Source organism: Mesitornis unicolor, unplaced genomic scaffold (assembly GCF_000695765.1).
Source record: "Mesitornis unicolor isolate BGI_N332 unplaced genomic scaffold, ASM69576v1 scaffold18191, whole genome shotgun sequence".
Lineage (NCBI taxonomy): Eukaryota > Metazoa > Chordata > Aves > Mesitornithiformes > Mesitornithidae > Mesitornis > Mesitornis unicolor.
The window spans coordinates 13,437-40,185 of record NW_010164651.1 but is presented as its reverse complement, the minus strand read 5'-3'; the positions used below and the strand labels follow the sequence as shown (position 1 = coordinate 40,185).

Genomic DNA, 26,749 nt, shown 5'->3' with positions numbered 1-26,749 from the left:
TGGAAATGGTTGGTTCGTGTTGCATGAGCAGATTACAACGAATCAGCTGAGTCATGGCAATTTCTTGGGTGTAAACTCGTCTCCAGGCAAAAGCAGTGTTATTGATCTGAGCTTAGCTCATGAGCAGAGAACGAGTCTAAACTAGATTACCTCTTGTTATCTGCAGGCTGGAGAGCACATGCAGGCAGCTGGTGAGCAGCATCTCAAGACACAGTAACATGACGCGGTGCTCGTGTCTTCAGGCACTAGGAACATGACATCTGTAGTTGAAAATAAAAGCAAAAAAGAAGTCTAAAGTCTCTTGTAGAGGTTCTTAGCCGATGTGCTCTGCGACCAAAAACCACTTTGTGGGGAACCTTCATGGAAGACAACAACAAGCTCAAAGCCAGCAGGAAATTGGGAGTGACCCCCTCCACATCCCGTAGAAGCTCATCCCCTTATGTCCCAGAGTCTCCTTCTATTCCTAGCAAAACATAACTCATGCAAGCGCTGAAAAGACAGAGGAACTCAAAGTTGAAATGTGCAGGGCTCTATCAATGGCATCAATAACAGTATAAACACCTGCTTACCCCAAGGGCAGCATATACTCAGTATACTAAGTTGAGACACCAAACACCAGCAACTCTGAAATTCTCACACTTGCAAATCAATGCCTATTTCTGACCAATGCCCATTCATAGAATGATTTGGAAGGGACCTTAAAAATAATCTAGTTCCAAACCCTTGTCATGGGCAGGGACACCTCCCACCAACCCAGGCTGATCAAAGCCCCATCCACTGACCCTGAATGCTTCTAGGGTGGGAGCATCCACAACTTCTGTGGGCAAGAGACCATTGCAGACCATTGCTGCCTCTCCCTCAGCACATCTGCAGGGACCATGCCCTGCATCTTTCCTTCTTTACAGCTCAGTATCTTACATGCCACCTTGAAACTTGATTTTCCTTTTTCCCCTTTTTATTTGATGTGCAACCACCAAAGAAAAGACAATACTGAGAGGAAACACAACCAAGACCTTTTAAGAGGGATGCTGGCTAAATTGTGTTGGGAGCAGAAGTACATCAGTTTGGATATGGAGCATTGATTTATTTTCATCCCCCTGCTTATTAACTACACAGAGTTTGCTCTTAAGGAAAAAAAAATCAAAATGAGCCTAGAGGAACTGTGAGAGATAAGGGGAAGGATGTTTGCTCAAGTTATTTCTCATCATGAAACACTTTGAGCTCCAGATCTTAGGTAGGGAGCCAGTTCTCCATCATCCTTTTCAGTAATTAAAAGAAAAAAAACCCCAACAAAACAAAAACAACAAAAAAACCTGGCAGTTTACCAGACATTCTTTACACATTGAATTAATATCTTTTCATCTTCATAAGATAATACATTGAGCTGGAGGAGTCAAATCAGAACATGAATATCTTTGTTGTAATTCCAACTCCAAGGAGCATTTTTGTTGTAATAAAACCTAGCAGTATTAGGTGGCCTTCATTTTCCATTGTAGTATTGTGTCTTGCTGTCTGAGTAGCATCACATGGCAGGATCTTCAGATGGGGTAAGCTGATTGGTTTACCAGTAAGGTAAAAGCTAAAGCTGTTTATTTAACTGGGACGACATTGCTCTGATTAAACAAAGAATCCAGCCCATTGTTTTCAGTAAAGTTACCTTGAGGTGATGCAGCAGAGTATCAGTGTTAGAATCAAGTTGCCCAGCACTAAGGATACAGTGAGACAATTAGTGCTATAAACAATGCAAAGGTAGTGGAAGGAAAAGGTAACCCAAGGAAAAAGAAGCAGATTCCTCAGGTGCAGAGATTAGGGGTGACAAATAGGAAGTCAATACTTTTACTAGAAAAGATGGTATTGAACAGAGAGAGTCCTTACGTGGAGAAGGTAGCAGCCCTGAACCTCCTGGGTGAGACCAATTACCAGTGAGCAGCCTGAAGGAGACAAAGCAACCCCCTGCCTCCCTCCCAGATTCTTTCCTTTGACTTTGTTTACGTATTTTCATATCAAAGACTCAACTTGAGTGTCTTTCATCTTGGCTATCACCGTCACTAAAGAATGAGCTTCAAATCAGCCTTCTTGGAAGCTGGCTTCTTGGGAAAACTTCTTCAGTAACAGGTTTTACATGTCTTCTTAAAATCCCTTTCAGAAGCGTTGAAGTACCCACTAATGGCTGTGCCCTGCCTCACAAATACCTGGATCTGAATGGATGCATGGGAGCTGTTTAGATTGGATGATTTAAGAATATTTCATTATTTCTCTCTCAGGTAGATAATCAGGAGTCAGAAAAATGTTGCTATAGTCAAGTGACTTTGACTGAGCTAAGAAACTGAGCATTGCACCACACATGGCAATCCTCATCTTTTCCCAAGGCCTTCATGTCATTCATGTCATTCTGGTCTTCATGCAATTCCTGAGAGACCCCTAAAGCTCTCATCTTCCTGTGCCAGCTTAAATGAGCGCAAGGAATCACCCACTCATCCCAGATGGAGGAGACCTCACAGTTTGATGGTTGTGTCTTGATGAGATTGGTTGTTTCTTCAACAGATGCAACCTGAATTCCAAGACCAGATTGCTCTGTCTGCTCAAAAGCCCCCAGAATGGTCTCCATGGATTCTGGATGCCAACACCAGATCATCTGTAATTTCCTGTGTGACCTAGTCTAGGTGATCCTGCTCTGGCAAGGGGGTTGGACTGGATGACCTTTCGAGGTCCCTTCCAACTCCTAATATTCTGTGATTCTGTGACCCCATGCGCATTAACATCAAACTGTCTGTTTCCATCAGCAATGAGAACAGAGATGGACACAGAAAGGAAACTACTAGATTTAAGCAAGTTTCAGCTGCAATTTCTCATACTCAAGGCTGTGCTATAAAAATGCAGGCCATGGGTGTCACACAGCCCATCTGAGTACCTACCTGATAGGACGACTTAGAGACAGAGCTCCTGCATACACACAGCATGTGAGCCAGCTTGTGGCCCAGAAGCTGAATACCTTCACAAGTGGAACCTTGAGTTATAAGCAGAGAGGAAATAGAGGTGAAGTGTTTGCCATGCAACAGACACCTGTTAAATTAATCACAGGGAGATGAGTGCTAATTAACTGATCATGCTAATGAGAATGTGTGATTTTGGCAATGAGGTTATTTTTTTTTTATAAGAGAGAACTGTGGATGCTGGTGTGGAGGACAAGGCAACGCAATCCTGAGAGATTTATCGGAGCTCTGCATTGTGACTTCAAGAAAATTATTTTAAAAGCTTTTATATTAAAAAGGCAATTACTTTCTAACAAGAGAACAACAAACTGAGACCTCACGTTGACAGGTGCTCTCTGAGGTTTTCAGTTCTGGTCTTGCTGCTGTATAGAGTAATGGTTTTTTTGGTGTTCCCCTTTATATACCTGGGAATTTATGACACTTTAAAGTCCATCACACTGATTCAACCTCAGCTGCACTACAAATCTATCACATTCCCAGAGGTCATCCAGCTCTGTGTTTGCCACCAGATGCACAGCAGTTTCCTGGTCCTTTGTTGTTCCTAAGGGGTAAATATGCCTTCAGTGAGGTTATTTAAGTACTGCTAATAAGTGACACTGGTTAACAAGATTCCTCTCATTTTTGCAAGCTTCATTCCTTCAGGGATTTTCTGAAGGACAATTTGATCAAAAATCTGTTTCCCTTTTTCAGGATTAATCAATTAATTAGCGCCAGGACATGCTCTGGGGCCTGGAGCATCCGTTCAATTATCTCTTGCTATGTTGCCAGGCTGTTCTGTGGCTTGGCTCTCACCTCTGCTGAATATCTGAGCAGGTTTCAAGAGATAACATGGGGCAAGAATCATACCCAATAGGCAACTCAGATCTGTACTGTTCAACTCCCCATCTGCTGTCCATCGGGTAGCGTAGGCAGAGATGCAGGGGCTGTATCACTGTGTCACAGACATTTATATCTCTGCAATGCTGGATGGATGGTCCCACATTTGTAGAAAAAGATTGATGATGTTCTTCATAGAGGACACCCAGTTCTCCAGCCATTTATGCCTGCCCCGCTCTGCCACCCTGCTGTCTCACCAACTGACACACATGGCAGCGGGCAGCATCCTCAGTGCATTGAGACAAGAGACAGCCAAACACATTGATGTGCACAGCTGGGGTTTACAGGTCCTCCCTGTCTCCTGCACCTTCAGAGCACCAGCTGCTGCGTCCGTCTCTCAGCGGGTGTCGAGTCCAATGTAGGGATCTGGCCCTGATGCAACGATCGTTGTCAGATAAAATTAACAGAGGTAGTCTCATTCACACAGAGGCTGGTCAGCCGAGCAGATCTGCGTGACAAGCTTTAATTAGATCCACAATGATTGCCCTCCTGGGAGAGCTGTTTGGTGGCTTGCTCTATACTCGCAATCTAAGTGGCTCGTTGTCACTGCATGCTGGAGGGCAGCTCCCAAGTGCTCCTGCTAACAAGAGTGGGGAGAAATTTGCGTGAAACAAATTGGGATGGGGTTTTGGGATTGCTTTCCTTCAAACACACACTTTTGTGCTGTTCCCTCCCACAATCATGTGTTTGCTCTCACTTTTTCCTCCCACATATACTCAGTTGCACCTCTGCACATCCTGTTTCTGCTGGTCTTTCCCTTATGACCATACATTCTTTGGTCTTTCTCCATTCTGTTGCTCACAGGTCTCCCCAGTTCATCTCCATCACACATTTGAGCTCTTTTTGTCTCTCTCAGGATGAAGTCTGATGGCAGAAATGCTTGCAGACAAGTGGGTTTATGAGGAAAATCCCCCTCTGCACAACTCTGCTGCAGGAGCAAGATGGGGAGGCAGGCTGGTGTGATCACCCAGGTACAGCAGTAGGTAGGTGGAGAAGATGGACTTCAGGGGAGACCAAGAAATGCCTTCTGTGATCAGCTGCTATTGTGTTCACAGACAATCAAGTTACTTTGGACTATGGCCCAGGTTCAGCAAGGCCATTCTTTAGAGTATGTCCAACACAGAGCAGGAAGGAAACCATACAATATAAATGAGTCGGTCTTAGGCTTACATTTCTCTCTGCTCCAGGCACATATACTTGAGCTAATCACACTTTTTCTGCCCTCCCCCTCTTCTGCCAGACCTGGCAGAGCTCGTATTTTGGACACAGCTTTAAGCACAGTCTTACTGGCTCTTCACTGCTCAGTTCAGTATTTTGACATCTGGCAGCAGGAGTCTTCCCTGAGCAAGACCCCTGAGATTTGGTTGGTGTGGATGAAAGGGGAGGACAAAGCTGGCACATTCATGTTCTCACTGGGCCAAGTCGTCTCCTCCACCCACACTGCAGAACAGCAACTCCTTATCCCGTCAAACCCCCAGGCTCCCTCACAAGCTTCAGATAGCTTAGTTTTGTTTAACCCTCCCTTTCCAGTTCTTAACAAACTTCCTTTGGGCTTTATTTAGAGCCAGCAGTGGTTCCCACTGGGTTGCTGCCAGGCAAGGAATTAATTTGTTTGGATGGAGATATGAGGGGTCAGAGTGGCTGTGTCAAATTTAGACAAATCTCAGATGTTGGACTGGCCTGTCGTAACATCTGGCTGTAGCAGAATGGACTGGATTTTTCTTTAGAAAGTCTCTGTAGCATAAATGGGGCAACCTGGGGGAAAATAAATGGCAGAAGAGAAAGGCTCTACCTGTTCTCACACACCTTTAACACCTTTTAACTCACCTTTAAGCAGACTTTCTTATATCTCAACTGTACTTGGCATTCAAGCTTGTACATGACCCTGCCCTATCTTTTTGTAGCAGATACTGCTTCCATCACAGCCTCAGCCTTTTACTGTTCCACCCTACTGCTGCCCAACTGCTACAACTCATTTGTCTGGATGATATTTTAATGAGCAGAGGTAACAGATGATGCTGAAGTCTGTCTCCTTTCTCTCAAGCCTTGTGATATGGGAAAAAGAGAAACATCAGCGTGACAAGCTGTCAACTGGGTCTTCTGGAGGAGAATTTCAGTCCTAACCTTTAAGACACGTGGCTGTCAGTGTCTGTTCGGAGCATCAGTCTCTGAAAGAGGCAGTCATACAGTGAGACTCTGTGCAGCTTCGCTTCAGTTCCTAAATTGTTCTTCCTCTGACCTCACACCTTTGGTGGCTGTTGGGAGAAGAAAGTTTGGCTTTGTTGATAGCTTTATTTCCATTCCCATCTTTGTCTGCACTATTGTTGCACTGGGAAAAACTGTGTAGAACTGAGAAAGGTCTGGAAATTGAGCGGAATCAGAAGGAAAATGGGAGTAATAGCTTCTTGTGCTTGCTCCAAAATTTTGAGTGCTGGGGGCAGAGATGGAAGAAATTGTTTCTCTGAACAGCCCCACCGCAGGACTTGTTTCATCTCTCCTGATCACCATGGAGCTGGTGACCATGATCTTCCTTAATAGTCAATGGAGGGAAATAGGTGATTCTGTGGTGTGATTCATTTGCCTGCCTAGTAAAGGATCATAGAATCACAGCATGGTTTGGGTTGGAAGGGACCTTAAATCTCATTCAGTCCAACCCCTGCCATGGGCAGGGACACCTCCCACCAGCCCAGGCTGCTCAAAGCCCCATCCAACCTGGCCTTGAACACTGCCAGGGAGGGGGCATCCACAACTTCCTAGGACAATTTGTTCCAGTGCTAGTCCTTTGGTGACTCTAAATCAGAAAGACACCATCTCAGTGTAACTATTGACTGTGTCAGTCTTCCGTAACCTCACTCCTTGCTTAGCCAGCACTAGGTAATCCTTCATAATTTCTTTCCTCTGGCCCAAGGAGACTAATATGATCTCCAAGGTCAATGTAATTACCTGCTCCTTCTCATTAAAGGAATTGTCAAAGTATCCATTTAAAATCATTAGCCTCCCCACCACTTTCATTGCAAATGATTTATGAGGAGGTTATTTATTTCCTCCTCTTTTCTCCTGAACACCTTTCTAACGAGGAGTGGCACATTTGAGATCCCCCATTCTCCAGGGTGGAATCCTATTTATTCCAAAAGGAGGAGCACAGGAAGCTGGAAAATAAAGCAGATATCTATTTGTTTGAAAGGAATAAAATCCATCTCATGGTTGATGCTAGAGAAGCAGCTCCAGCCACAGATCCTCTGCTTACAGACTGTGGGACAGAGATATCTAGGGAAGGGTTTAATAGATCAACTTAATGGATAAACTCAGTAGTTCAATTCTTGGCCATGCAAGTGAGAGGACAATGGAGTGGGTTCCCTAATCCCTTAGTTTCCCACCCACCAAAAAGGCAATAATTTTGGCCCATTTAAGCTGCTTGGAGCTGCGTGACTGTCCTATTTGTAAGGCTTCGTGTCTTCCCAGCAACATAAAACAGCAAATCACACTTGGATGCTGGCTATTTCAAGCCAGCAGAACAATCACGCTTGGCCAGGCTATAGGAAACACTGTGTAGATCCCCATTAAATGGGAGAATTTTAAAATTTCTACCCTGCGTGACAATGCTGGGAGCTGCCAGAAAAGACAATAGTCTTTTGTTGCAAGTGTTTGGAAACTACAGTGCTAACGTCGTGACAGTGCAATTAGCTGTAATTTTTTCAACCAGTTTTTATGCTCTTTCCTAAGACCACAGCTACACGCCATCTGAGATCAGCTGCCAGCACTCAGCAGACCCCGTAGCTGACAATGTTATTCATTTAAACCCAATACAGCATGCATCTTGTTACTGCAAGCCCTCTTTTAACCAGCTGTAGGAACTGACTCATTCCTTTTCTGGGTAATCCCAGGAAAATCCTTGTGGGGAGAGGGATGCAGAAGTGGCTTCTGGGTCAAGTGGATTTTATCTGGTGTCATGATTGTGGATTGAGGATCTCAAGAGCTACACATGCTGCATGTAGTGTTAGGACAAGGGGTAATGGCTTTAAACTGGAAGAGGGTAGATTTTCAATAGCTATTAGGAAGAAATTCTTTACTGTGAGGGTGGTGAGACACTGGCACAGGTTGCCCAGGGAAGCTGTGGATGGCCCCTCCCTGGCAGTCTTCAAGGCCAGGTTGGATGGGGCTTTGAGCAGCCTGGGCTGGTGGGAGGTGTCCCTGCCCATGGCAGGGGTTGGACTGGGTGAGCTTTGAGGTCCCTTCCAACCCAAACCACTCTGTGATTCTATGAATTTGTACAGCAATTTCCCTGCCAAGCTGTTAACAAATGTGTCCAGATGATGGAAGAATGAGCAGGGAGCTTCATGATTTAGGGGACTGTGCTCGCACACCGCTTCTGTCCCCCAGAATGTTGCAAATACCTGCAGGATAAAAGTCAAACATGTGCAGGATAAATGTAGCTGTAATAAAGGAAGAGGAGCATATGGGGACTGGACAGAAAATCAGGAGAGAAGTGGTCAAGTTCTGGTCTCACATCAGTTTTGAGCTTGTGCTCCATGGGAATGAAAGGAACAATTTCTAAAAGCTACCTGACTGTGGCTGAGCAGAAGCTCTTGGCGTCAGTGTAGCTATTAGCATGAAATCTTTTAAAATTGAAAGAGTTAATTAAAATTAAAAGAGTTGCATCTCTCTTCTTGGTCTCAGCATCCTGGCTTAGAAACCCAAGACCTGCCATTTCCTCTGGGTGTCTTTTTCCTGCTGCAAATGAAGCCTGCCTTAATTAACTCTCCTCCAACATCTTTCCATTACTGGCCCTTATAATGACAAGACTGCTCATGCAGGGTGTCCCTGGGGAATTAACAGGCAGGAACACCTTCCTGCTGCTGTCTTGTGTTGTGAGAGGTGTTATGGGTACATAATGATTCCAGCATTTTGCTTACTGCCTTTATTTCCCTATCAGTAAAAGGAAGATAATAACACTGGCTTTGGAGAGCATGGGGAGTGAAGCACCTGGAGAAAACTGCTTTTGTGGACTCCTCTGGCATGCTGGGCTTCACAGACCCCTTGAGCAGCCTTCACCTGAGGTCTTGTCCTGCACCAGAAATGAAGCGTGTGTGGCCAAAAGAAGCTTTCCTAGTAGTGTTTTTCTGCAGACTCTGAAGGACCTTCAGACAGGAGATCAAGTTTGTGATTGCCTCTGTGCCTTGTAAGACAGAGGACATGAAACTCCATGATGAGCTGATCTTCCCTCCATCACCACCTGGTCTTTTGGGATGGAGAATCTCTCCCTTGATAGATTTGTGCAAGTGCACATCATAACAAAGTCCTTCTGGAGGATCAGCCATAGTCCTTCAGCCATGGATCCATCTGAGAGTTGAAGGACTATCCCCAGCCCCATGTCCTTGTTGGGGCACATGTCCCAACCTGGCTTGTGCAGGGACCAAACAGCCAAGTCTCTGCCCTCCATGCCCAGTTTGTACCTGGCAGGCCCAAGCAGTTGGGCCAGAGCACCCCAGCACCACAAGGAATGTTTTGATGCACAGATGTGCTTGTTCAACACTGCCTCAGCTCTGTGCTAATTAAATCCAAAAGGTAATCATTATTTCATTGAGTCTCCTCCAGTGCTGTAATTCCATCTTTGCTGTGGCAGAAAGCCCTGCATAGAGAAAGAGTTACAGGGGCAGTGCTTTACGCTTCTTTTCTTTGCCTCCTCTCCTCTCCTCTCCTCCCCAATCCTTGCAAACATTTCCGCAGTGTGTAAGTGCATGTGCATCCCGTAGAACTGCTCCATCTTCTCTCTGCTCCTGCCTGCACAGGGATGTGTAGTGAACAGGGGCCTCACCAATACCCAGAGCTCTCTGAGAGACCTGAACTGAAATTGGATTTTGTGGTTCACTGACCAAAATCAAGAAGATAAAAAAAAAATCAGTACTGTTTGAAGTAAAAGGGGTCTTCAAAGGGGGTTCCAGTGAAATGATTAAAAAACCCCACCAAACAATAAAAACCACCTAAAGTGTCTTCATTATTGCTTAATGCTCAGTGTTCCCTTTCTGTCCATAATTAAACTTTTTGTTCTATTCTGGATTATTTAGCATGTCTTAGCTTTGCCTTTTTTTCTTTCTTTCCTTCCCCCCCTTTGAGATACATCATAAAAGAATAAATAAAAACAAAAGGAAAACACCAGCCTGAGTTTTTGGTTACACTTCATTTCTGACACTGCTGAAGTGGGATTTTTGAGCATCCTCCCCGGCCAACATACAAGGCCACACAACCATCTGTTCCACAAGCAGTTTCAGTCCCTCTGAAATTCCCCTTTCTCGTTAGATGAGTTGTAGATTAGTCTAGGTTCTAGAGAGATTATATTTAAAATTCCCTTTTCGTAACTGTGAAATTGAGTCAGAGCGAGCCCTTTACCTTAGAGAAATATCTTGCCACTGTTACTGCTTCAGTCTGGACCTCCTCTGGCTCTTTGGAGTTCCTCTCACCTGACTTACGATGTCTCAAGTTTTAATGTTTCCATCTGGGCCAATCACTCCTGGCTCCCTTTAAAGTCAACAGGGAGAAACAGGCATTTTGAAGAGTTGCTCCATCTGGCATATTTTGGCACTTCTCCATGTGTCTGGGTGACTCCCAGCCCTTACTTCTGGTGGGTCTTGGCCATCCTCTTCCCTGTGGCCTAGCTTAGGCCACATCCCGATGGGGATTGCACCCCTTTCTCCATCACAACCACTCCATCTGCTCTTCCAGTGTTTCTCTGCTTTTCTTCCTCATATTTCTGGTGCAGAGGAATGGTTTGCATTATCTCGTTGATTGTTGGAGGACTGTGCTTGCAGGCTGCCACTGCCAAGTGGCAAGTGAGTCCTTTGTTGCTTGCCTTGTGTCCTTAGCAAGCTTTTAAACCTTGTTGGGGCAGAGGACACCTTTCCGTACCCTATTGATTTAACACAGCCAGACTGTGCTTCTTTATTGCTGCCACAATATAAATACCAGGCAAACCCAGAAACCTCTAAGTAGTTCTGTGATTCATATGAGGTTTGAAGCAATGTGGAGGCTTATCTATCTTCCAGTAGGCTAATGGGATAAGAGCCAGGAGTTTCTGAGCTCTCTTCCCAGCATTGGCTGCATGCTCTTGAACTGGGATCTCAGCCTGTATTATGCATTTCCCCTCGATTTGCCTGACACGTCATATACCAAATGAGGATGGGTCCTTACATAGGGAAGTTTATGCTTCCTAAATTCACAGACTGCACAGTCAGAGGCACCATGAGGATCATCTTATCTGGCCTTCTGTATACAGAAAATAGATTTTTCCCAGAAATTAGATTAGAGCATCTCCTTTCATAGATACCTAATCTTCATTTCAACATAAGAAGTACTGGTGACTCAGCAGCCTCCCTGATAAGCTGTTCCAATATTTAATTACCTTCATAGCAGTGAGTTGGTGTCCGCTTCAGAGGTTGAATTAATCTAGTGCTATCTTCCACCCATCACGTCTTCTTATTCCCCTTATCGGCATGGCTGCAGAACCTCCCCTTTCCTGCCTCACTGTCAGACAGCTTTCCCCTATGTAAATACCCATAAGTAATGATCCCTCTCAGCCTTCTCTTTGATGAATAAGTCTTTACATTGACATGTTGTGCATCTAATCCCTGGCCCTCTGCTATTTCACAGCCTCTAGTGCGTGGCCAGCAGAGCTGATCCATCACCTCCCAGCAGTACTTAGCCTACTGAGGCAATCAGATATCCCTTCTGTGTGACCCTTCCTCATTTTGGACGCCCAAGACCTTTGTGGGCCTCTTCTGGTATATTGGTGTGGCTGGCTCTCATTCCATCCCCAACTCACTGGAGATCAAGGCAGTCATGCTCCCTTTAGGTAGACTCTGATGGGGTATTTGCTCTGCAGGTTGACACCGCTTTGACTCTCGCTGCTTCTGTGGATGCACCTGTGTATCAGCCCAGTGTGTTTCCCCTCCCACAGACCTTTGAACTGTTCCCACAAACCCTGTCCACTTCTCAGTCCCCTTAAGTTCTTCTGCACCTCCTTCCAGCGCCTCCTCACCAGCCCATCATCTTGAGCCTACCTCTGGGCTTTGAACCCTTTAATCCTACATACCTGGACCTGCTTCCCTCTGCTTTCCCACTGATGTCTGCGTTAAGCCATCTCTGGTAAGAGAAGGGTTATAACCCCAGGCCTTTACAGACACGTTTCAAGATCTGTCAGGGGGGCAGTTCTGACACAGTTTAATGCATGTTTTGTTAATCTCATCTAAGACAGTTTAGAAGGAAAAAGTGCAGAATGCCTTGGAGCAACTGCAATGTATTAAACCTCCACATCTGCCTTTACCAGTGGAGGCTCAGAGGGCTGAAACATGATGAATGCTGATGGAGGTTTTCTGCTCTGCCATCTGACTGTTTATAGACATATGTGCGTTTGTCCAGATTACAACCTCATTGATAAAATCCCAAATTAACTGCTCTATTGTTTTGCTAAGAACTGATAGTGCTCACCCTTCTGGTTGTCCCCTTCTCCTCTGCCCATGTTGCCATGATCCAGGCCCTATGACAGCGCCCATTCCCCTTCCCTGAGGTTCCCTAAGACTTGTTAGATTTAATATTATTGGCTTTTTGGGTCATTTGTCGATGGATCCTGGCGGTGAGTTATCTAGGCCTATTGAGTTCAAAGATGCCATTACAGCAGGTAATTCTCCTTTGCTGCAGATGGTTAGCTTTCTGCTCCATCCACCTTGTCATGGTGCCTTCTTCCACACAGGGACTAGAGAGGTCTGTCAGGGATTTCTGAGTCACTGTCTGTGATCCTGCTGAGCGCATCCAGCCATAAGCCTAGTTCTGACCTTGTGCTTGTTTTATATGTATGAAAGTTTTAAAAAGATACCTCTGAATCTCAGGCTTGGAGCCTTCAAAGCCCAAGCCAGACTGTTGATCCTCATCAAGGAACTGTTGAATGAGCTGAGCATCTAACCTGGTTTTAAAGGAATCCACACCGTGCTCATCTACACTTTTCTGCCAGAAAAGGGCTAACCTAAGTCATGGGCTGAATCTTAATTGCAACTCATTCTCTGTTCCCAGCAAAATCAGTCCTCCTGGACAAGACACATCAGGATGAAAGGGCTTCTGCCTGATGTCAGAACAGAAGAAGAAGGATGGCCCTCTTAATCTCCCAGTGCCATTGTCTTTAGCCGTGATGGATGCTTTCTTTTGCTCTGGTGAAGTCCCATTTTTTTGCATGGATAAATCTGGTGGCTACGTTGCTTCTCTGGCAATCTAGCTGACGTATGTCAATTCAGTTGTCACAGGAGATTTGCAGGCACTGCCTGACAAAGTGATCTGCAGACATATGCACTAGATCTGCAGCCTTTTGCTTTGGGAATGCCCAGTGACTTGCTGCACTTTGTATTTTGCAATGACTTGTATCACTGATGATGCTAACGCTGGACCCTCCTCTGGGCAGCAGAGTTGGTACCCACCACGAAGAGGTGCAGTGGCACTACTTTCTGGCAGAGCTATCTCAAGGCCTGGAGAGGTATCAATACTTAGAGAAATAAGTGGTGTCTCATCACCCTTTTTCCTCTGTGAATTCATGCAACTTCTGAAAAGACAACAATAACTCATGCTGCCCAAACATCCCCCTTGACAGTGCCACTTCACTGTGGTGGCTGTGAAGGGGATTGATCTGCAGGCTTCCAAGCTAACCAGACCCCAAGCTCCCTCTGACCCTCATTTCTGCCTGTCCTGGTCTGAAGAGATCCTCACTGGGACTGGGAGCAGCTCTGCTTCTTGCCAGTGCTATTCTATTTATATAGAGATGGGGCAAATTCTGTTCTTATCTCCTCCCAGCAGAGCATCCTCTTTGCTTTCCATGCATGCTATCTGCTCACTACAAAAACCTGGGGCACGTAGCAGGTGCCTGGGAGAAAAGCAGGTCCCGCAGTTAATGTCTTGCAAAGCTGATAAAAATGCTGTCTATCTGCTGCATCCCAGGCTGTGCTTGGTGCTGGAAAGCGGTTAATGAAGGAACCAGCCTTCAGCAGGGGCTCAGCAGTTCAAACATAGCTGATATGAAACATCGTTGCCTGTCACTCATTAATTTTGTGACCTCGTCACTGCATCTGTGGGGGTAAGGACAAGGAGTCACCTACTCAGGCGTCAGCTAGGGAAGATTCAGGTTAGGGTCTGGGGAGTAGATTTAAATTAAACATAAGGAAGCAATTCTTCCTGATAAAGGTGCTGAGACACTGCCACGGGTTACCCAGAAAAATTGTGGATGCCTCATCATTGGAAGTGTTCAAATAACATTTCATCCCATTAATCATAGTCCAATGCCGTTTTAGATCCCTCTGCAAGGCCTCCTGTCCCTCAAGAGGGTCAAGAGCACCTCCCAGTTTGGTATCATTAGCAAACTTGCTAATGGTGCATTCAACCCCAAAATTATTGTTGATAAATGGAACAGGACTGGCCCTAGAACTGAACCCTGTGGAATGCTGCTGGTGACTGGTTACTAGCCAGAGGTATTCCTATTCACTACAATCCTTTGAGCTCTGCCCTTCTTCCAGTTCTTCACCCTGTGCACCACGAACCCACTCATCCCACAGCTGGACTGCTTGTCCAGAGGAATGTTGTGAGGTACAGTATCACAAGCCTTACTAAGATCTAGAAATTTTACATTCACCGCCTTCCTTTCATCCACTAGACCCTATCATAGAAGGATATGAAATGAGTTAAACAGGGCTTTCCCTCTGTGAACCCCTGTTGACTGTGCCTGATTGATAAGCTTGTTCTGTCCGTGGTAAATGAAGAGGGTAGGGAAGTGTGATGGGGAGAGACCCAAGCTGGTGGGACACAAGCCAGGCAGGTCCAGCTGCCGCCAGGATGCCTTGGCAGGTGTCAGCTGAGCTCGGTGCCAAAGCTAATAAGCCTGCCAGGAGCCAGGACTTCCTTGCTTGGTTGAAAAACTCGGCTAATGGTGCTTGGCTGGCTCCAGAGCTCTGCTGGAAACTGCGTAGCTCTGCTGCTTCAGAGAGGGCAACCAGCTTCTCTTCTGCAGCAGACAGTGCAGGGATCTGTGGAACTGAAATGGGGTCCTGGGGCCCTTCTTTTCTGCTGCAACTTAAAAAGAGAAAATGAAGGAATTACCACCTTTTTCCCATCGGGCTGCTGGGGAAGGAATTACCACCTCCTTTCCATCAGACTGCTGGGGTTGTTACCATAATTTCAATATCCTCTTGGTGACTCTAGGATGGGGTCCCTGCCAGCTGCAGTGGTTCTGCTTTGCTGTGGGATGCTATATAACACACACTAAAGCATTCTGATTTTAGTTTCAGGAGGGGAGAAGCTGAAACAATTCCAGACAGAGCTTCTTCTGCCTAAATTGGTCACCCATGGACTGCTGGCTGTGACTGGGGCATACAGAGGACCTACCACTGCTTTTCTGGGTCTACTGGAACTGTGTGGGCTCCTAAAACAATCAAGAAAAAGATAGAGCTTTGTGATGAGGCTTTGGGAAAACTTACTGAATCATAGTCCTAATTTTCCCATATTTCTGTGGTAATGTCTTCTTTGGAGGTCTTCTCTGGTTGCAAGATTTCTGGGGCAGGATCCTTCCCAAAGTAGCTATGTAGGAGCATTGGTCTTGGGAGGTTGAGAGTGCTGCCACAGCATTATGCTGGTGATTAGGATTAGTAGCAAAATAGAGAAAAACTTTCCTCTTGTGTTCCTGCAGAAGAGGCTGCAGGTAAGGACCAAACAGGAATCTGTTTTCCTTTGCATACCTCACAGGAAAAGCTGCTCCCTTTTGAAGGATTTCTTACTCTAGGCAGAGACAGCAGCTTAGCAGGTCTGAGAATTACCTCCAGAGATGCCCAGTTCTCCCAGCAAATAAATCTATACAATATTTCCGGTTTTGTAATCACTGAAGTGATAAAAAAAGAGGATGTCAATAAGTACAGGTAAAGCAAAAAAAGCCTGTAGAATATAGTTCTTCAGAAATATCCTAAAGGTTATGGAGCAGCACAGATTGATTCATGCTTTAATATGAGCTCTCAAATGTTTGATCAACACAATGAGGTTTTATGAGCGCTAGCTGAGTGGCAACTACATGCGCTTAGTTCGTTGCAACCGTGAGGTAGGACATATTCACATAAATGCTTGACTGAGGTTTGCACTGATGTGCTCTCCCCCACAATAGCTGAAGGCAGGGGCTTAGATCTGGTCAGTGACCAGGGCTCTGTTGAAATCCGGGGATTATCTGAGCTGTGAAAATTAACGTATGGATGAGTCCTACAAAAAGGTAAGCACAATCATTGGCAGAAGGGGACTTTACAGCCCGATGTGGTTGAATTAGGGACAGCAGTAGAGGTGTGGGGACATGGAAGACTTGCCCTTCAAATTCAAGGGCAGATGAAATAAAGTCAAAATGAGGTGAAAAGCAGCACTGTCTGGAAAGAGTTTCAGGCTTTATAACTTTCATCAGAGCTGTAGAGGCTTGTGCCCCATGAAGGACCCCAAATTCAGTTCTGGGATCATGCCAGAGCTCTGCTCTATTCATGACCCTCTTCCTCATCATCATACGTGGTCCTGTCCCAGGTAGTGAGAAGAAGGTGTTGAGATAGTTCCTCTCAAAGACTTACTGAACAGGATGGGTATTGAACATACCCCAGCCCCTCAGAGGTGCTTGTCAGAGCATATACCATGGGCACAAAGAGGACGGCTAATATGAACTGAGAAAGCATCATTAACAACATAAGGATTTTAGGGCCATTGGCCAAAGGATGACCCTGTCTGTTGATGGAGACCTACCAATGTGGATGCCAGCTCTGCTAATGCAGACCTTGTCTTTCAGGACATTGTCTGATCTAATAGTCCAACGCCTCACAGTCCTACATACATTTATCCTCACAGGAGCCCAACCAGAGCCATGTTATAGGTTATAAGCAGGCAAGAGGCAGAGGTACTTGGAATCCTACAGTGGATCCTAAATCCTACCTAAAATGGATGCAGATGTAGCTCTTAAAGCCCAGCTATTATTGTGAAGAGGGACTCAGAGTGCTCATTGTACAAGGCCACCATGCACTTCTCGCTGTGCATTTCTGCATGGCCACCTGATGGGTTGGTTCAGCTCACTGATCTCTCTGAAAACTGGCCTTTTTTTTTTTTTCTTTCCTTGTTTGATACAGTGAAGGGCTGCACAAATGCTGGCTTTGATGTAATGGAAAGGAAGGTAAGGACAACCTCTTTTAGCTGTCCTGCAGTCACAAGGTGACTTAAACCACCTGTGAAAACACACTTCGGAAAAGTTGCCATTCATGTGCCCAAGCCCACCCAGAAAGTCCAGCTTGGAAGAGGATCTTAAACCTAATTTCTGGTGAGCAACCCATAATCTGTGGCTCTTCCTTGCTCTGCTGTGGACTGAGAACACCCTGTGGGCTGCCAGGACAGCAATGTTACCTATCTCTGTCAGTCCCTTGGCCACCTCTAGACCATTCCTTTAGCTGCAACCCCCTTCAAAGTCAGCTTGATCCAACCAAAATGCATCTTCTTACACTGCTTAGCAGCCAACATCACTACTGCTAAAAAAACACTAGCTCTAACATGCTGGGCTCCTGTCTAAAGGGGCTCCAGGAGGTAGAAGCTGTCTGTTTCCTTTAACCTACAATAAAGTGAAGCAGTTCAAAGAGAAGGAAAAGGAGGTTAACAATCTCTTTGAAATGTAGGTTCGAAATCCCAGCAGGGCTCTGGTCATTTACCAGTAAGCGCCGTGACACACATCCACCGCTAACGAGGAAGAGGAGGAGGGCAGGTGGTGCAGAGGTCCAGGCAGGCAGCGGTGGGGGTTAAAAGACATCACCGCGGTGGTGGGAAAGCTTCCAGAGGGAAACCTTTGGCTTTTTTTCAGGCTGATCCGTCCCCCTAGGGTGCACCTGAAGTGGCAGCTGGACCACCAAACAGGATGGAGCTGGGCAAGGTAGCAGCACATCCCCCTGCCCAAACCCCCTTACAGCTGGCAGGGTTTTTTGAAGGATGCACAGTGCCTGGCACAGCGGGCTGCTGCTTTCTCTGGGGTGCTCCTCTGGGGCAGAATGAACCACTTTTCTTTTAATCCCATTAATGAAAGGCAGTGCAGGGGTGGCGATGGGGCAGGAGGGAGTCGGTTTTGTTCTGGCGTTGAGGGACGCATGCACACAGGCATACAAATGCTAGGAGACAAAGGCTGTGATTAAGGGCCCGTGCTCAGACTCCCTGCTTATTACAGCAAAGGATTTATCTGATGGCCTAGTTTCAGCTCCAATTTTCCACCTTTTAATCAGGTTCCCAGGTCCACTTCTCCACTCAAAAAGGGAAGGAAGGGGATGTCTCAGGGGCGATGGCATGGGAATGATGCTACGGTGTTGTCTTTAGAAACACACGTGGGGCAGTGTGTTTTGCTGCCCCAAAGCTTTCCCAGGAGGCAGATCCTGGGGCAGCCAGAAGGATTATGCCCAGCCATGTGGCGTTATTTTCTGGCATAGTAACAGTGCATCCGTGCTTTCCAGCCTGACCAAGCCAGGGTGTGTGGAACAAATGTGCTGGAAATAAAAGCCTGCTGCAAAATGGAAAATGTACAGAGGAGCAGCTATTTTTAAAAGGGACGGCACCTACTGCTGCTCTGAAGTCAGTCACATAATCAGTCAGTGAGGGACTTCTGTAGGCTGACAGCTGACAGCCACGAGAAACAGCTCCAGCAGACTGGTGAGAAGAAAAGGGGAGCTTTTGGGTACCAAGAAGTGCATCTTTTCAAACAAAGAGGTTGTCCTATGCTGCCATGGGTGTGAGGCGGATGGAGGGAAGCCATCCTTGGTGTCTTTTCCAATGTGCTGGAAAGGGAGGGTGAGATGCTGATAACCCTCCAGGAGACAGAGTGCTGCAAGCCAGCGCCAGCTGAGCCACTTCATCCCCCTCCCTAACCCAGCCTATCCTTATTGCCCAGCCTCCGCTGAGGTTTTCCTGCTTCTAAAAATATTCAGCCTCTAATTAAAATGCCCATCTTGCTTGCCAGGGCAAACGTATCTGGCCACAGAGCTGAGCCAGTGCTGGAAACAGCCAGAGCTTGCAGCTAACCAGCCTGGCCAGCTTTCCTGCCGTGGGTGGCTGGGGTGATGTCTGACACCACGGTTTAGTCCATCATATCGTGTTATCAAGCTGACAGCAGTTCAGGAAACTGGCATGAGGGCCTCCTCAATTTTTCCAAGCCTGAAGCCACTGTGTCCGTTTTCCGTCTCTTTTGGGGACATTATTGCTGTTTCAGGGGTCTGGGTCCTGTGGTGAAGAGGGACACTTGTGTGGGCAATGCAGGGACCCAAGCTGCCGCTGGAGGCTTGCATGCAGAGAGCTTTGGAAAGGCTATGTAAATAACAACAAAGCATGAATAAATAGCAAAATGAGAAAAATATTAAAGCAAGGGGTAAAAGGAGTTCTGGAAGGGACAAGATCCTGCCTGGCGCTGGAGCATCATAATACGTGGGGCATTCACATGGAAGTGGGAGAAGCCAGCTTCAGATCTGTTGCTTCCTGGACAGTGTCCATCTGCTGGCAGACCAGGACACTCTCCACTGCTTCAACTGAGCCTGTTGTCCCAGTCACAGAATCACAGAATATTAGGAGTTGGAAGGGACCTTGAAAGAGCATCCAGTCCAACCCCCCTGCCAGAGCAGGATCACCCAGAGCAGGTCACACAGAAACGTGTCCAGGTGGGAAGGATCCCATCCAGAAGGAGCATGGTGGTATGGCCTAATGGTCACAGCACACAATGGTGGACAGCAAAGCAGCAGTCCTCTCTAAGGGTTGGTAATGGCTTTTTTCCCCATTTTTTCCATAATAGTCCTGGGAGCAGGATCTGGTCTACCCCCAGGTTACAGTCTGACTATAACAGAGTCTTTAACTCTCTCATAACTTTCATGATGTCCTGGAGCACAGGGCTGTTTTGTGAGGCAGACAGAGAACCAACCGCTTCTTCCAGGCAGCCTGCAGCTCTGCTCGCCTCGATGAAAGGTGCAGTTGTTCCTTCAGGCTTAGGAGGACCAGGAATGCTGCAGCTTCCCGGGGGCGGTTTCCTCTCTGAGTGCCTGCTTGCATCACTTCCATACACAGCAATGCAAAGTGCTTAAAATTAAATTTGCTATTTAAGAGCAGACAAAGCCCTCCTGAGATGTTTCTATTTATTCTTTAGTTACAATGGCTCTGCGTGCTCTTAGCCCTCCATGCAGCAGCCCCTGCTCCATAGAGAGCAGTGCTGAAGATGTGTATCTCACCACTGAAAGCTCTGAGGCCTGGCCGTGTGCAGCTTTCTGTGCTGTGGCATCGCTCCTGTGCCCATCTCATAGGATCACAGAGGGGTTTGGGTTGGAAGGGACCTCAAAGCTCACCCAGTCCAACCCCTGCCATGGTCAGAGACACCTCCCACCAGCCCAGGCTGCTCAAAGCCCCATCCAACCTGGCCTTGAACACTGCCAGGGAGGGGGCATCCACAGCTTCTCTGGGCAACCTGTGCCAGTGCCTCACCACCCTCACAGTAAAGAATTTCTTCCTAATGTCTCATCTAAATCTACTAATCTACTAATTTGCTTCCTCCCACCCCCATGACCTTGTGAAACAGCCTGTGGGCTCTCCCTGCATCACCTACTGTGCAAATACAGTCTTTTAAGCACAGCAGACCGTGTTCTAGATTGGCCAAAGACATGAAGAGATCCCCACCATCTCTGATGAGCTTTGCAGCAGATCCTGGAGCAGGAAATTTGCTCCAGACACTCTTGTGCTGCTTCACTGCCACGTGTCCATAATTTCCTTTGAGTCAGCCAGAGAAGCTCTCAAGCCTTTCTGTTTCAGCCAGCCAAATACAGGACAAATCCTACCCCAGTTTGGAGAAGCAACACCCATGAGGCTGGTGGGGCTGAGCAGAGCACGGAGAGAGGCTTTACTGCACTTCAGATTCAGTGGCAGCTGCTGCACTCCCATCACTAAAGCAATAAATCTGGGAGATCTGGGTTTATTCTCCTCCAAATCACTTTATTATATTGTGAGTAATCACAAAGCCTTACAATGATGCAGAGGTTCTTTAAAAAAAAACAACAAACTAATACAGAGATGGTATTTGCCAGCTTTTGCTAAGACTTGTTTAGCTAGCAGCTAGCATGAGATTACACAAGGAAATCTTGCAGTCTTCAATTGGATTGTCACATTGGGTTTTAAACTTACCACAGTGGCGCAAAGACAGTAACTTTGACAGTATGTGATCCCCGGAACATTTCATCTACGTACAGGCTTATAAAATTAAACAACTTCTTTTAAAAACTACCATTTTCTGCCAGCAGAAAAGAATTCTCTTAAAAAGGCAAGACCCACTAAAAGACACCTCCTCCCTCCCAAACTGCCCCCATCCTGCACTGCAGTTCGTTGCTGTTGCCCTCCAGATCCCTGCCTGTAGGCAGTCCCGTTGCCTTTTTAAGAAAATCGATGTTTTTTTGTGACTGTGAAGGTTGGTCAAGCATTGCAAAGGCTCAGCAGAGGGGGAAAAACCCCAGCACTGAAACAACTGGTTAAAATCCCACCCTAAGGTCTGCAAACAAATCATTGTCAAGAAGACAGATGAAAATGTTAGAGGAATTTTGGTATCCAAATTGAGGTGTTGACTTTGACCTGTATGGGCTCAGTGGGTTTCAACCATCTCTGGGGATAGCTGCATTGGGCAATAGGGTTTCCATTTGCAAAGACCTTTGGAAGTGTGAGGACAAAGCCTGAGCTTCTCCCAACACCCCTAAGGAGAGCTGTGGGATGGGTTTAAATCTTCATCATCTTTCCATGGACCACCCTAAATCAGCTTCAGACATAGAAGGCTGCCCTGATACAAGGCTGTGTTTACAGCCCAAGCTGCAGATGAAACCAAGCTGGACCCCCATCCATAAGATCCCTTCCCATCCCCAGGACAGAGTGTGCCAGATACGGACCAGACCTCAGCAGGCACCTCCATTGCAGGAGCTCCTATGAGCAAGCTGAAGGCTTCACACACGGCGTTGAGTCATGCTGTGCTGCCTTCCCCCACTTCCTCCTAGCCTGGAGAACAAGAAGGACAAGAGGGGCTCCCCTTTGCTTTGCCAGCATTTCAGCAATGGAGGAAAAAAATGAGTAAATCTCTGTGGACCAGGTTTTTTATCAGATTACAGTTAGAAGCCAAGGAGCTGTGTGAGAGAAAGAAAAGCCACAGATTTGGAAAAAAACTCACCCAACCAAGATCTTTCCCCTGATAGGCAAAGCATTCCAGGGTCACAGGCGTCAGTCTTAATTCTTCCCCTGGCACATTCTGGAGGGTGTTTCGGCACTGGAAATTGCCTCACCCAAGTCCAGCTGAGTCACAGATGTGTTCAGATGGGGGACGTCAGCATGGAAACTGCTTACTCTCACGTTCTCTGGGTTTGCGTCTTGGTTTCATAAGGTCGTCAAGACAAGAACCGCTGTCAAGGTTTTCTTCCAAGCTTCCCCGAAAAGGAGCTACTTTTATTTTTTTTTAAGATAGGCTACACAATCTCTTCATTTTGCAGCTCAGTTAATTTGCTTCATTGGAGACTGGTTCCTGGGTGAGATGCAAACCCCTCTGCTTCCCTTGCACATCACTTCTGAGCAATAGCTCGCTAAGGTTAAAAAGACAGGAGACTGCCAAGGTTGGACGTGAAGTAATTTAACATGAAAAGGATCGAGATGGGAAAACAGGGAGAAAACTGTGGGAAAAGGTCTTGACTTACTCAATGTTCATTGCACACCTATGCAAATAACATGTAAAAACCAGCACATTAGGAGCACCCTGTTTTCAGGTTTGTCTGGAAATGTTTCTTCAAGACTAAAAGTGCATGACGGGGAACAGGGTGCTGCTAATGAAGGCAACATCCAGAAGGCACTTCCTGGGGAGTAATAATTAAAAAAGGGATGATGCACAGGTTTGTAAGCAAGGAGCTACAGAGTCGGTACATTTTGGTGTGTGCTCTGGAGAGTCGTAGCTTTGCTCCTACAAATGTGTCTGGGGCATGAAGGTTTGCTCCAGACTGGCTGTTCTGCCCTGGGACCCACAGAGCAGCTTGGTCACCATAGTCCAGCATCAGTGCTCTCGAGCTCACGGGCTGCATGCAGGACCTCAATGCACTGAGTAACATCTGGAGCCTGCAGATGGCGTGGGCCAGGATTTGAGAGTTTACAAAAATCCACAAACAATCAAGTATTGGCATATACAAATATATAAATTATTGACAGTTTTACAAAAGGCACACTGCAAGCCATCTCAGTCTGACACCTGTACAAATCCCACGGACCCCCACCCCTCCTCCCCTGCTTTCATCACGAAACGTAAGGTGCTGCTGCTACAGACCCGTGGCTGTCGTGGCAACTGAGGACCTCTTTTTTGGTCAACCCAATTTGACGGTGGTACTGTCCTTCTTTGATGGTCTTAAGACACTGTATGTTCTTCCCCAAAGTGATGCTTTTGATGGAAGGCAGGTATTTCAGCACAGTCTTTGGCAAGGACAACACGCCTGTCCCAGAGAGGTTGAGCTCTTGTAGGGAGTTCAGACCAAAGATGACTTCAGCAGTCAGTGACTTCAGATCAGGGTTGTTGGATAAATCCAGAACTTGGAGGGCTGGTAGTTCCTTGAAGCTATAAGGAGATAACTCTCCAAAGCCACGCAGGCTGCTGAGCGATAAATGAATCAAATCTTTCAGCCCCATGAAGTCTCCTTTCTCAATCTTGACTAGAGGGTTCCCATCAAGATTTAAGTATTGGAGGGGAATCCCTTGAAGGTTTGGCACAGATGTTAGCTTGTTTCCAGAAAGATTTAAGTTCTGGATGTTGGGGATGCTCTTTTCACGGTGCCTCATAATTGTGCTGAGCATGTTATTGGATAGATCCACATTCAGGGGTTTTCCTTGACCTTTTGAAGCAAAAATGTCCATTGCTATATCCAAAAGCTTGTTATTGCTCAGATCTATGTCACCCAGAGGAGAACTGGAGAAACAGTCCTCCGGAAGGACTTCCAGAGAATTATGACTCAGATCCAAGGACTCCAGGTACCGAAGCCTGGAGAAGGTTGTGGAGGAAATCTTGGCAATTTTGTTGTAGCTCAGGTCGAGGCTCACCAAGGTGGTGTATCCAGGACCAGTAAGCATCGATTCATTGATTGTTTCCAGTTTGTTTGAGGACAGATCCAAGTAAGAGGTATCCAGAGGGATTGGGACAGGAACAATGTGTGAGCCTATTCCACTGCAGTCCACCTTGGTCAAGCTAAAGCTGTCAAAGAGACCAAAGCTTTCCACTTCGCAGTTGCAGCCAGGGAAGCAGGTTTTGGTGGTACCAAAACAAGGAAGGAGAAGCAGCAAATTGAACCAGGCTAGGAACTGCATTGTTGACCTGGAAAACAAGACGATTAAAAAATAGATTTAATTGCCATAGAAATTACATTACTGAAGATGTGTAACAGTTGCGCAGTGTTTTCCTCTGTCTTACCAAAAGGATAGATTAAATATACCTTTAAATAGCATGGACGTCCCAAACACTTTGTCTTTTATGTTATGAACCTCACGGGGAACTTAATGGAGAAAAAAATATTGGGTCAACAGTCTTTGCAGACAACCAAGTTAAGACTCAACTGGAAACCAGCTGTAAGAACAGTGGGCTGCCTTAAAGCAAGATCTAGCCTACATGCATCCTTCTGACTGGACCATGGAGGAAGCTGAATGACAGCTGAAACACTGAGACATTTTACAGCCCGGCAAACTTCAGCACACAGACGTCTTCACCGATGTGAGATTTGGGAGTGCTGGGTTCAAGATCCTGCATTGGCAGGTTGGAGAAATCATTTAGGCTGTGTGCCTAGTGGGAGCCTTAGGTGTCCAAAACCTTATCAGGAAAGGAAAAACCAAAGCTCCCTTCAAATTTCCTATAATGATAGAGATAATGGCATCATCACAGCATCCTCCAGGATGCACAGCTAGAAAGGCCAGCTGCCTACTGCCCAAATGGACAGCACGTCTCCTTTGTTTAGACTTCAGATGCAAATTTAGAAGTGTTTAGGTAGGTAGGATCATTGCTTTATACCAGGTGGCTAAAACCAATGTTCCTCGGGCTGGTGGTAGGCAGGACAAACCACAGCCACTTCGCTCCTTGCCTGCTGGAGCAGAGGAACCAAGGACTGTGCAGTCTAACCCAGACCCTGCTGTGGTGGGCCCAGCCTCCTACACAGGCACTGAGTGGAGGGATCCCATTGGTTTCATACAGAGCCTCTGGGGAGTCTTTGCTAATTACTGCAAGTATTCTCTCTGATTAACAATACCAGCAACCAAGGAGCTCTCTTTCCATCCCTGTGGTTTTGATCCTCCTCCAGCTGAGACATTTCTGTCCCTCCACCATTGCAGCCAAGGGAGGAAGAGAGCTGATCTGCACCTCACTGGCTTTGCTGGACCTCTTTAGATCACATTAACAGCTCCTCTGCACAACTGTCGGCAACAGCAGCTGCGTGATTTCAAAAGCCAACCAAATAAGCTTTAGCTCTGTGTCTCTGGAGAGGGTAAACTGGAGTGTGCCAGCATTCTACAGGTCAGCAGAGACACCAAGGGCTGTCCTCGTTGGTTCCCACTGCAGTTGTGGGTGATGGCTCCTTGTGCCTTAGAAACAAAGTCTCCAGGAGGCTGGCAAGAAAAACTCCCACCAAACCAGGCAAGCAGATCCATCAACACCGCTCTTTGGCCAAGCTGCTGGTGGCAAACAGAGGCTCATGTGTCAAGCACTCATTTAACAACAAAAAAAATCCCCTTTAAATGTGAGTTCCCATCCCCACCTCAGCTCCCCATGTCTCTATTCTCACCTTTCCCACTGGTGTTTAAAAGCGCTTTATTGACTTCCTTACAGTATCATCTTTCCCACAGACCCTTTGATCTGGCTGAGGCGCCTTATCCACAGCCCTTGCACCCTCCCAGGACCATTTCCTAGAAGTCTGTGCTCCCTTTCATCTTCCCTCACCCACCCCTTGACAGCAGTTTCTCCCCCTTACCAGCAAGGTCTTCCTGGCCCTGTGCTCCTCCCCAGGAGACTGATCAGGACTACTTGCCAATGTGCAAAAAAAGTGCAAAGGGGTATAAAGTGTTGGAAAAATATTGTCCTGATCACTGATATGACTTGTCTGGCAGTAACTCCCAGACCTCCTGCAAATCGAGAGCAGAGATTGGGAATCTGGCCAAAGGCCCTGCAACCAAAGCACTGCTAAAGGCCAATCCTCTGGGGTCCATTATTCTATAGAAACAACAGAAAATCAGTAAGATGAGCCCTAGTCCCAGCCCATGTGAACTGTTTCTTGAGAAAACACATATGTGTGCAGAGGCGATGCAGGGGGTAGAGTTCCCTTCTCCAGACACATTTCCAGATATCCCTTTCCAAGTGACATCAAGGCTGATCCACTCTGGTTCTAACCAGACAGACCATAGCTTGCTCCCTTCTGCAGTCCCTCCTAAACTAAATACTAGTACATTACTTTTTTTTTTCCATGAAGCTGCATTTGGAATGCACTGAAATGTTTTATTACCAGGGGAAATTACAGCAGTGGGGAGCTCTTTAGAAACTAAAAAAGGAAAAACTCAAATGTTAAATGTCTCATGTACAGGGAAGTACCTGCATTAGTGTCAACTCAGTTTGCTGGCATTTCTTCTCCCAGTTCCCATCCAGTGGTTATTCCCACTTGATGTCTCAGCAGGGAAAGGACCTTCTAACTTCTTCCTAAGCTCAGATCAGTTCATCGTGGCATCTTATTGGCTCTGGTAGGAGCTGGATCAGACCCCAGCAGGTCCAAAGATGCATCAGTGTGAGATTTTGGCTTTCTGAGCACTGC

At 46.5% G+C, this 26,749-nt stretch overlaps 1 protein-coding gene across 1 annotated transcript; it reads right to left on the bottom strand.

Annotated features, from left to right (window-relative positions):
- Positions 1-22,841: 22,841 nt before the first annotated feature.
- On the bottom strand, positions 22,842-24,276 carry TSKU (tsukushi, small leucine rich proteoglycan). Its single transcript, XM_010194389.1, has one exon. The coding sequence runs from the start codon at positions 24,270-24,272 to the stop codon at positions 23,214-23,216; it is 1,059 nt and encodes a 352-aa protein (XP_010192691.1). The 5' UTR covers positions 24,273-24,276; the 3' UTR covers positions 22,842-23,213.
- Positions 24,277-26,749: the final 2,473 nt, after the last annotated feature.

Excerpts from the sequence above, each read along its gene's own strand:
- TSKU (XM_010194389.1), bottom strand. The coding sequence starts at position 24,272 with ATGCAGTTCCTAGCCTGGTTCAATTTGCTGCTTCTCCTTCCTTGTTTT.